We start from the raw sequence: 11,560 nt of genomic DNA, 5'->3' as shown, positions 1-11,560 counted from the left end.
CCAAGGTCGTTTTCCACCTCAGTCCTCCCTTCCTGAGGCGGGGCCCGGGACCTCGCGCTCTTGCCTCAGGATCCGGCCCACGCGCCCGCCCGGCAGCCAGGCGCGCAACTGGAAGCGCCCCCGCCCCGCCCCGCCCACTGCGTGACGCGCACTCGGCCGAGCCAATCAGAGCTCGCGGCGCGCGCCCCACGCGCTGGTCCCCTCCGCCCTCCAGCTTAAGAAAGGGCGCGCGGGCCGAGCACTTCCAGAGCGCCGCGCAGCGCTGAAGGTGCGGTTGTGAGGCGGCGGGCGGTGCCGGCCCCGCGGTGTACGAAGCCCTCGAGACGCGCGCTGGGCTACTGACTGAGTCGCAGCGAAGGCGCCTCCCGCGGAGCGCCCCGACGGCGCCCGCCAGCCCACGCAGAGCTGAGCGCGGGGGCAGCGGCGGTATGCTGGCGCTGCTGGCCGCGGGCGTGGCGCTCGCCGTGGCCGCTGGGGCCCAGGACAGCCCGGCGCCCGGCAGTCACTTCGTGTGCACAGCGCTGCCCCCGGAGGCGGTGCGCGCCGGCTGCCCGTTGCCCGCGATGCCTATGCAGGGCGGTGCACTGAGTCCCGAGGAGGAGCTGCGGGCCGCGGTGCTGCAGCTGCGCGAGACCGTCGTGCAGCAGAAAGAGACTCTGGGTGCGCAGCGCGAGGCTATCCGCGAGCTCACTGGCAAGCTGGCGCGCTGCGAGGGGCTGGCGAGCGGCAAGGCGCGCGGCGCGGGGGCCACGGGCAAGGACACGATGGGCGACCTGCCGCGGGACCCCGGCCATGTCGTGGAGCAGCTCAGCCGCTCGCTGCAGACCCTCAAGGACCGCCTGGAGAGCCTCGAGGTAGCGGCTCGAAGGGAGCGCGGGGGACCTGGGATGGGGACGCTCCTGAGTCGTGGGGAGGAAGACACGGGAGGATCAGGGGAAGAGAGCATGGCACTGGGGAGGGTGTGATCGTCCAAGGGGTGAGCTGGACTTGAGGGTGAAAGGTGGGGGGTCTTGATCCTGCTCGGGAACTTCCCTGGGTGGCATCCCTTCCCGCCCCCCTGCTCTTGCTGGAAGGAAACGTTTAAATTCCTCCCCCATCCTCCCCTAGCCGGTATCGGCCCGCGGGTCCTGCCGAGCACTTCCAGAGGTCCGAGCAAGCGAACCTAGACAGCAAAGCCGCGGGCGCCAAATACTAGGGGACGACGCGGTAGTCTCTTGTCCTCTTGCAAATCTCCAAACCTCCGGGAGCTGGGATGCGCTTCCGCGAGGCTGCCGCGGGAGGTCAACTGCCCCGGGCATCTGGTGTTTCCTTTTATAAATCAGGTCAGGCTGGACTAGAGGGGGCGGAAGTCTGGGGACTGGGGTTGCAGGGAGGCGAATGCAGGGGGTCACCGGCGACCCCAGATAGCATATTAGAGGAAACCTCTGGTTAACTTCAAAGACTCTCCTGTCTTCAAGTTGGACCGTTTTAAGGAGCTCTTCCGGATTGCTTCAGGGAAGACCTTATTCCTTGCGCGCGCTCTCTCTCTCTCTCAATCTCTCTCTCTCTCTCTCCCCCTCTCCCCCCTCCCCCCCACCCACCCATCCCCGCCTCCGTCTCATCTCTCTCTCAGAATTTGTGTGCAGTTTGGGGCTTTAAGTGAGAGAAGAATCTTCAATTATTTTTCATCTTTAGGCTCCACCCTTTTTAAGAAGTGTGGACATTGCTGTTAATAGCCTTTGTGAAAATACTTCTCAGCAAAACTAGGTTTAAATTACAGGTGGTAATTATTGCAAAAATGACTGGAGGGTTTCTTTTGGCATGAGGGCTAAATACAGTATTTCCAGCATCAGTATATTTCCTGATTCATTGTGATTCCTAACAGCTAGCATTTCTGGAGCACTAAATATGAGTCAGGCACATTATTTAATCTTTTGATCCTTGGAACAATGAATGGCACGAGGCAGGTCCCATTCTGTGCATTTTACAATTTGGAACACTTTGTGGAGAAGGGTAAATAGCTTGCCATGAACTCACGGCTAGGCAGCCTGCCACAGCCTCCAGAACCACATGATGGTAGAGGAGAAAAAGAAATAGGAAGCGAGGATTTAGAAACAGCATTAAAAACAAAGATTGCTGGAGTTCAGAATAGCAACGTTTTAGATCTGTCATTTTCCAGAAACATCTTTGCATGCATAGTGTTATTTACCTTAGTGCCAGACCGGAACTGGGGGCTGTTTTCATTTCTAGGTGAAAACTCCTTGGCTTTGTGTACCATCGATGTACTCAAAAAAAAAAAAAAAAAAAAAAAATCCTAGAGCTGTTTTGGTCTCTACCCAACATAGAATTATAGGTGTTACTTAGAATGTTGACTCTTTAGTGAAAGGAGAAAAACGGCTTTTTGAGAAGGGAAAATGAGATTCGCAAGTTTCAAATATTGCAGCAAAGTAATTCTTGTGTGACTTTGAAATCCTTTCCATACCAAAAAAGCATCAGTCAGATACTCCCTTGCCTGCCAGTGGCATGATTCAGTGCTTGAGTTTTGGAAGCTTCTCCTTGTGTGGTCAGGCCATCAGAGCCACATTTCACAATTTCTTTTTTAACTCTTTCTGTGCCCCTTCCTCCTGGTGGCTGAAAGCACCAGCTCAGAGCGAACGTGTCCAATGCTGGGCTGCCCGGGGACTTCCGTGATGTGCTCCAGCGGCGGCTGGGGGAGCTGGAGAGGCAGCTTCTGCGCAAAGTGGCAGAGCTGGAGGACGAGAAGTCTCTGCTGCACAATGAGACCTCAGCTCACCGGCAGAAGACGGAAAGCACCCTGAACGCGCTGCTGCAGAGGGTCACCGAGCTGGAGCGAGGTGTGTGCCTGGCCTGTTTCTCTGGGAGTGGCCTGATTTTCACTACTTGTGGTCAGACATGGGATTCCAGTAGATGGACAGTAGGGATTATGACACACCACATGGTCTTGGTTCCTGGGTGTTTGAGCAAATAATAAAGGTGACTGCCCGTGGTCATCTCAGGAAAGAGCTGTCAGCCCCCAGCCCCACTGGTATTATCCAGGGAAAAGTGAATGTGCTCAGGACCAGCTTTGATAAACAACCACATGGGCATTTCTTAACTAGTCCTGGCAGCAGATTCTTCGAATCTTTCTCTTCTCTGCTCACACTGTGGTGATTAAGTTTCTCCCACAGGAGACAGAGAGGGAGGCATCAGGGGATAATTCAGATTGCATCATCAACCCCCAAACCACTGGGTGGCTTGGGTGTGAAGTTGTAGGTTTGCCCATAGTGGGTATTTATAGGACTGCAATCTTCCTGGACACACTACCCTGATGAAGCCATTTTCCCATGACTCCATTTCATGAATTGAAAGGAGGTTTTCCAAAAGCAGAACATCCAAGAGAGGGGCCAGATGGAGAAGGGGTTGGTGTTACTGTTCCATTTTACAGCCAGCATCTACAAGTCACAGGCCTCTTTCATCCCTTTCCTAGTCTCTTCCTCCAGAAAAGCCCATCCTTTCTTCCTTGCCCTTCTCAGAAAAAGGTGAGTGTGGCTTACCTGGTAGACTTGGATTCTTGAGTTTCCAAGAAATCTTCCTCTCTGTCTCCCCTCTGTTGCTGGGTGGCCTCAGTAGACTTCCTTAGGCCTCAAGAGTCATCCCTGAAGGTAGAGCAGCCACAGCTGTGGCTTCGGTCCCATGACAGAAGGAGAGAGCATCTAGGCACAGGTGCGTATGGGTGGGCCCAGCCTGAGCCACAGTGGATCCTCAGGACATCCAGGGTTAGGGAGCCGGCACATGAAACGTAGTTTGCCTCTTGAAAGGGGAGCTGTGGAATGAGAGGAGGGCTCTGTGAGGGACATTGGTGGCTGTAAACCTCCTTCTGCACAGTGGCCAAGTTGCCACGAGGAGGTGGGTAAATAGCAGAATACTGAGCCAGAGCCTCAGTAGTGCCAGGCGGGAGCTCCGACTCCTGGTATACCCATTTCACAGATGAGAAAACACTGTTCTCAGTGGGACATGTATCCTTTTGGGGCCCCGGGCCACTAGCTGGTGAACAGTGACAGTCATATCAACCTGCACCTCCCCCTTCTCCTTCTCTGACTCAAGGCCGATGCCATTTCACTGGGCCTATTCCTAAGGTAAACCATCATCATGGCTTTGGCCACCGAGAAGTTGCCACTTTGTGACAGTCCCTTCCATCCCCAGCCTGTCCGTTACCAGCCAGAAAGAAACAGTCAGGACTCAGGCCCCACCAGCCTGACTCTTGATCCTTTAGTTTCCCAGAAAGCCCTCAGAGCTTATCTGGTATAGAGGGGAAGCTCACCTCTACAAGGGCAAAGACACTGGCTGGCCATTCCTGTACCCCTTAAAGGCAGCCCAGCTTCTATTCATCTCCCCATGGGAACTCTAGAATCCTTCTGTGAGCTCCACCAACTCAGCTCTGGGATGTGCCTTTAATGAAAGTAATTATTTGTGGACCAGTTTGTCTTCTGGGCAATTCTGAGTTTATATTTGTCCTGTTGGTGACAATTGTAAAGAGATGCCTAAACACCCAGTCCCCCAAATATACTATGATAGGAAACGACACCGAGTTTCTTAGACACATCCAGCTGAGCTAGACCTCAACCACACAACAGGCAGGGGGCCTTGGTGGGGGGACTCTGGCCTTTGGTCCATCATCTTCCACCCCTTATGGACCAGATGCATCTGCTGTGAGTTCCACATGCAGCATTATGTAACTTATGCCACGACCTGCTAGGTGGGTATTAGTTCACACAAGGGAGTTAAGACAGAGAGCTAAAGTGATGCTTGCATTCACAGCAGATTGCAGAGCTGGGAGTGAAGTTGGTGGTCACCCCAGAGGAGTGATGGAGGCTGCAGCCTGGAGCAGTGTGTGGGCCCCAGCCCTGATGGACCAGAGGCTACTTGGAGCCCCTAGCAAGCGCCTGACCTCTGGCATCTGGACACCCCTGGACACCCCTGCTGCCTGAGGCCCAGGGTTGCTCACTTTTCTTTGTTGCAAGACCTGTTCCTCTGCAAGGGCCTCCAGAGTCTGGGCCAGCTGTCTAGGCACCTCCGGGCTCTGTCTTGAAATAAATGTTGCTGCTGAGAAAACCAAAGCTGCCTCTCTTCCAGCCCCAGGCTGCCCACCCACTGCTGAGCCTCTCTGCCACCTGCAGTGTCTGATTTATTGGTCAGGCCTTTTAATTCCTTAATTGATTTTAACCAAGTTTCCTCCAACCGCCAAGCTGTTTTATTTAAATAAAAGGAAACGGCTCTCAGGGTACAGGCCCCTCTGCCCCTCGGCTCTCCCAGCTCTAATTAAACCTATCTGTTGTCACCAAGCTAACGATATTACCCACACAGAGTTGTATCAGATTGGCAAGCCTGCCCTCCCGCAAGTACAGCAACCATTTATCTCTGTTAGACCAATGATGCCTTCATTAAGGACATGGTCATTTGCCACTTGAAGATTAGGTGTGAGTGGCTCCGTGTTGTGGAAAGAGGGACTTCCAGGACCTGGCCTGTCGTTCCCTAGCTGTGTGACCTTGGGTAAGTCACCTCAGTTCTCTGAGCCTCCATGCGCCAACTATGCAACCTGCAAATATGTGGGAGTAGGGACATTCTGGTTCTCTCTCTCAGTTTTGCTTTTCAGCCTAATGAAGGGCTTGTCGCAGCCTTCACTCTGGCCTGGCCCCTTGGCCTCTTGGGTGAGCAGGTCTTCCCAGCCCTCACCAGGTGCCCAGCAGCTCCTCAGTGGCATGGAGAGGTACCCATCCTTAGGAGGTCAGGAGCAATCAGGCAAGACCACCATCCGCAGATATGAGGACATGCTGCATGTGAGGCCCAGATTCTAGAATGTACACACTGCCTGTTCCAGAGGTAGAAAGGGGATAGTGGATTCTGCTCTGCTCCTTTGCAGAAACCCTCCTTAGATAGATGTGAACTGCAGCACCCAGGAGCCTCTGTGTGTGTTATTTACTCTGAGAGAAAATGAATTTGGGGGATTGTGGTTGAGAAAGGTTTATCTATTCTGGCCTGTGTTCTGCAGAAGGGACTGATTTAATTCCACAGTGACACAGGCAGTTCTGGCTCCAGAGAGCCCCTTGTCTCTGATAGCCTCGGAGACTGTCTCAGCCCTTGTGAATGCTTAACCAACACTTGTTGAATGAGTGAAGGGCGTTTAGATTCCTTCAATGGCAGGGTCTGGTTCTCACATAACAGGACAGCCTTTGCCATGACAGCTGGCACAATCAAACGGTGACCTGCAAACTTTGGAATCCGTGATACCTGGACAGGGGCTGCTGCTGTGGTTTACTTAATTTTGAGCTTCAACTGAGGCTGCATTGGAAATTACGTAAACTCATTCGAGAGCTTGTTTTCAAGGATTTTAGAAGCACCAGTGACATGGGGGTGGCCAGTGGACTCACCAATTCCAGGAAGGTCTGGAAGGGTCAAGGCCCTGGCCACGTATGTTCCCCTAAAAGGGGAAAGATACCCTGCAGTTCCCCTGCCTGCCACTGGTTCCAAACTACAGGAAATGATTGATAAACTCAATCTTCTCTTGAGGAGGAAAAGAGCAAAGTGGTTAACATTAGAGATTTAGACCAAAAAGCCACTTTGGAGTTAAGTTATGGAGTCAAGACCTGGGAGCCTGACTCCTTTGCCTCAGCAGTGGTAATTCTTTCATGTGAGCAGTGATGCAGACTCAGTCACTTGCCAAGTGTTTATTGGGTTCCTGGGTTGCTGTATGACTTCCTTCTTCTGAGCCCAAGACCTGGGGTTCTAGATCCTGCCCTTGCTGAAGAAGCCGAAGGAGCCAGGATTTTAAGGAAATAGCTGAAGTTATAAGATGTAGCTAAGGAAGCAGTTTCTGGCTTAACACAGCAAGAAAATTAAATCTACCTTTCTTTTCCTTCCTCAAGGAGCAGAAAAGAGTATTAACCAGAAAGGACCAGAGCTTTTCCTTTTCTTTTCTTCTTCTTCTTCTTTTTTTTTTTTTTTTGAGACAGAGTCTCCCTCTGTCACCCAGGCAGGAGTGCAATGATGCAATCAGTCGTAGCTCATTGCAGCCTGGACCTCCTGGGCTCAAGGGGTCCCCACCTCAGCCTCATTGGTAGATGGGACCACAGGTATGTGCTACCCTGCCCAGCTAATTTTTATATTTTTTGTAGAGACAAGTTCTTGCCATGTTGCCCAGGCTGTTCTCAAACTCCTGGGCTCAAGCAGTCTTCCCACCTCAGCCTCCCAAAGCAGTATGATTACAGGCATGAGTCGCTGCACTTGGCTAATTTTAAATGTGTTTGTAGAGATGGGGTCTTGCTATGTTGCACAGGCTGGTCTTGAACTCTTGGCCTCAAGCAATCCTCCTGCCTCGGCCTCCCAAAATGCTAGGATTATGTGAGCCACCACACCCATCCAAGAGTTTTTTCTTCTAGATTTCAAAAGACCCCTTTTCCTGTCCTAAAAGACAGAACTAAATTCTCTAATGCGCCCAATGCATTGCTGGCAAAATCTTCCTTTTCCTTCCTTTTCCTGGGTGTCCTTGGGGCCCGTACTTGCTGTCACCTGTGCCTGGAGTTCTCTTCTGGGGGTCTTTCCAGGCCTTCCCTGCCTCCTCTGCCTTGCCTCCGCCCACCACTCCGCACCTTAGCAAGAGCCACTGCCTGGCCTTCCGTCACGTACCTGCTGCTGGTTTCATGTCCTTTTCCCTGCCCAAATGTAAGCTCCCTAAGGGCAAGGATTCCATTTCATGTCCTGAATCCTGCTAGACTTCAGCCTTTTATCAGTGGCTGGCATGGAGTGGTCTTTGGTCACTTGCTGGAGGGTCCAGCAAGGCTGTGTGAGGGACCTTGCTGAGGGTCCAGCGAGCCATGACTCTGGGCCATGCTGGTGGGATGGGGGTGCCGGGTCTAACATGCTACTGGCCTCTCTTCCTCCCCACCCCAGGCAACAGCGCCTTTAAATCACCAGATGCGTTCAAAGTGTCCCTCCCACTCCGCACAAACTACATATACGGCAAGATCAAGAAGACGCTGCCCGAGCTGTATGCCTTCACCATTTGTCTGTGGCTTCGGTCTAGCGCCTCGCCAGGCATTGGCACCCCCTTCTCCTACGCAGTGCCAGGGCAGGCCAATGAGATCGTGCTGATAGAGTGGGGCAACAACCCTATTGAGCTGCTCATCAACGACAAGGTAAGGCCCGCTGGCACTGCCACCCTCCCCAACCCATCTCGCAGTAGAAGGGTCCACAGCCTGCACATCCCAGCTGTCCTCTCCCTCCTTGGGCTGCACAGCAGGGGCCCAGATGTGCAACTGCAGGGCTGTCCTCCTCGTGGTGGGGATAGCTTTGCACATGCTGGGTGGCTCACAGGGGTGGGCTGGAACAGCTGCAGTGTGTCGGGGTCTGAGCTATGAGTTCAGCCATGAAGTGGTAGAAGGTCCAGGCACCGAGACCCGTAGACTGGCAGAAGGAGCAGGTCTCCGATTGGGGCCTGGATTAAGAGAGGCCCTCCGGCAGGTCGTTGCGGGCTGCTCCCCAGGGCCACACTGATTTAGGGGGTGTGTGTCCCAGTGTAAGAGACTCCTTATGAGCATGTTTTGGTGGGGGTCAGGTTTCTAGAGATATAATTATATACAGCAAAATGTACCCATTTTAATGTACAATTCAGAAAGTTTGGACAAATGCACACAGTTGTGTAACCACCACCACAATAAAATAGTTCCATCACCCGTCAAAACCCCCTCACACCCCTTCATAGTTAACTCTGATCCCAGCCCCAGCCCATGGCCATTGCTGACCTGTTATCTGTACCTATAGTCTTGCCTTTTCCAGAGCAAATGCCTCCCTTTTTTTTTTTTTTGAGATGGAGTTTCGCTCTTGTTGCCCAGGCTGGAGTGCAATGGCGCCATCTCAGCTCACTGCAACCTCCACCTCCCAGCTTCAAGCATTTCTTCTGTCTCAGCCTCCTGAGTAGCTGAGACTGCAGGTACATGCCACCATGCCCAGCTAAGTTTTGTATTATAAGTAGAGATGGGTTTCACCCTGTTGGCCAGGATGGTCTCAATCTCTTGACCTTGTGATCCACCCGCCTCAGCCTCCCAAAGTGCTGGGATTACAGGCATGAGCCACCGCGCCTGGCCCAAATGCCCTTTCTTAATAGACTTCCTGGTTTTGGCATTAAGGAGTGGTCTTCTCAAGAGATCTGCTCCAAGGGTTGGACATGGTAGCTCATGCCTGTAATCCCAGCACTTTGGGAGACCAAGGCAGGAGGATCACTTGAGCCCAGGAGTTTGAGAGCAGCTTGGGCAAAATAGCAAGACCCCGTTTCTACAAAAAATTTTAAAATTAGTTAGGTGTGATGATGTGCACCTGTAGTTCCAGCTACTCAGGAGGCTGAGGCGGAAGGATGGATTTGCACCCAGGAGGTCGAGGCTACAATGAGCTATGATTGCACCACTATATTCCAGCCTGGGTGACAGAGCAATACCCCGTCTCTTAAAAAAAAAAAAGAGAAAGTCCACTCTGGGCCTCCTGGGGACGTCTCAGAGCCCCACTTCCAAACTTTCATTCTAATGGCAGATTCCATGTAACAAAAAGAGCATTCTCAGATCCTGGACTGTTGGGCATTTGAGTGGCAATGCAAATTCCCTGGCACTCAGGCCACCCCTGGTGGAGGTGGGGGCAGTTCAGCCCCTTACTCTGTTTGTCTTCAGTGAACTGCCCTGGATGGAATTTGTTGAAGTTTAAGAAAGGCTGTGGCATCGGCCTACTGGTCTCCTCCTAGCAGTGATCCCTTGCCTGAGCCAAGGGTTAATTGTTCTAAATAACATCCTAGGACACAGTGGGCCTGAGAGCCTTGTTGTCCTCCTGGGTTTGGATGGCTTGTAAACATCGAATTCCTGGGAGGGAAGCTGCGGGTTGCTAGGAGACCAGCAGCAACAACTCAGTGGTTCACAGGCAAGCCTGCTTGGAAAGTGCTTGCAGGACCACCAGGGACCCTGCTGGTGGCAGCATCCTCTCCCCAGTTCCTCGTACCATCTGTGAGCTCCCTGCCCACACAGATACTCATACACATGCTTGGAGGCCTCTGGGCTGCTGCACAGGGCACACCTCCAGCACACAGACAGATCCCTGAGTGCCACCATGGAAATTTGGGACTTGGCGTGAGGAGTGAGGATCTCTGGTGTGTTTTCCAAGGAGGCTGGCCTGGTGAAGCCCTGACTTCCCCAGGTTCTCTGGCGTGGAGAGCTCAGGACCAGCATGGCAGTATTGACCCTGACATCTGCTCTGTCCTCAGCAACGTCAGGCCCCAAGGGTGTCCCGTTAATGTGAGGGCCGCTCTGGGGTCAGGGCTTCCACCTGGGCTGCCCCATTCATGTTCTCCACGCATGACCCTGGGTGACAAAAGGAACAGTGTGGCTCAGGGGGACTGTGGGATGTCCTTCCCGCTTCCTGCCCTGGGGAACCTCAAGGGCATAGGCCCGGCAGTCCTTACCTGCGCATTGCTGCCCACAGGTTGCACAGCTGCCCCTGTTTGTCAGTGACGGCAAATGGCACCACATCTGCGTCACCTGGACAACACGGGACGGCATGTGGGAGGCGTTCCAGGATGGAGAGAAGCTGGGCACTGGGGAGAACCTGGCCCCCTGGCATCCCATCAAGCCTGGGGGCGTGCTGATCCTTGGGCAAGAGCAGGTGGGTGCAGGGTGGGCACAGGAAGGGGCAGGGTGGGCACAGGATGGCTGTGCACCCTTCTAGGGATGGTTCGAGGAGGGACCAGCCAAGCAGCACGAGGCCAGGCCTGCAGCTGTCCCTGCTCCTGGCCCCAGCTGTTGGCCCCTCAGACCTGGCCACAGTGTCCTGACAGCCAGCTGGGGGTAACGAGGCCCCGGCAGCCTGGCCCTTGCTGTTCTGGGGTCTCAGGTTGGGCGTGGGGACATGGCCTTCATGGCAGGGACGAGGTGGGTGTGTTTCAAATAGATTTCAAATAGAACCTGGCACAGAAGGGTGTGAATGTCCCTGTGGTCATGGGGTCACCTCCATGAAGCTCCCAGGCTCCAGCTTCCATCTGGGAGGAGGCTGTGTGAGGGAGTCTCCTGGGGTGCTTATGGTACCGACTCAGGGTTGTGGGGCTGGTGTCCTCCAGGAGTCCCCTGCTCAGTGTCTCAGCCCTGTTACCCAGCAAGGGGCACTTAGGTAATACATGGCGGGTGCTCAGCCCGTGGGGGAGACAGGGAGGAAAGAGTGACACCTCAAAGCATCCTGAAGAAACGTCCCATCTAGGGGAGGGAACAGCTAAGCTGGCTGTCTGGTCTAGGACAGATAAAGCATTGGCATTTCTGTCTGTGTTTGGGTTTGATGATGTACAGTGGGAGTACATTGGGGGGTTTGATGATGTACGGTGGGGGAGTAGATGCAGGTGCATTGGGGGTTTGATGGACAGCAGGGGAGTAGATACAGGTGCATTGGGGGGTTTGATGATGGACAATGGGGGAGTAGACGCAGGTGCATTGGGGGTTTGATGGACGGGTGGGGTCGGGGAGTAGACGCAGGTGCATTGGGGGATTTGATGATGGACAGC

General features: G+C 53.7%; 1 protein-coding gene across 1 annotated transcript in view; it reads left to right on the top strand.

The window, feature by feature from the left end:
- Positions 1-246: 246 nt before the first annotated feature.
- The window catches only part of NPTX2 (neuronal pentraxin 2), a 13,182-nt gene continuing 1,868 nt past the window's right edge, over positions 247-11,560 (top strand). The window contains exons 1-4 of the mRNA XM_032266480.1: positions 247-854; positions 2,618-2,834; positions 7,927-8,171; positions 10,495-10,674. Of these exons, the coding sequence (XP_032122371.1) occupies positions 429-854; positions 2,618-2,834; positions 7,927-8,171; positions 10,495-10,674 (1,068 nt within the window). The 5' untranslated portion in view covers positions 247-428. The remainder of the gene's footprint in view (positions 855-2,617; positions 2,835-7,926; positions 8,172-10,494; positions 10,675-11,560) is intronic.

Source organism: Sapajus apella, unplaced genomic scaffold (assembly GCF_009761245.1).
Source record: "Sapajus apella isolate SASKATOON/1434 unplaced genomic scaffold, GSC_monkey_1.0 scaffold159, whole genome shotgun sequence".
Classification (NCBI taxonomy): Eukaryota; Metazoa; Chordata; class Mammalia; order Primates; family Cebidae; genus Sapajus; species Sapajus apella.
The sequence above is the reverse complement of the archived record's forward strand: the minus strand, read 5'-3'. Positions and strand labels throughout refer to the sequence as shown.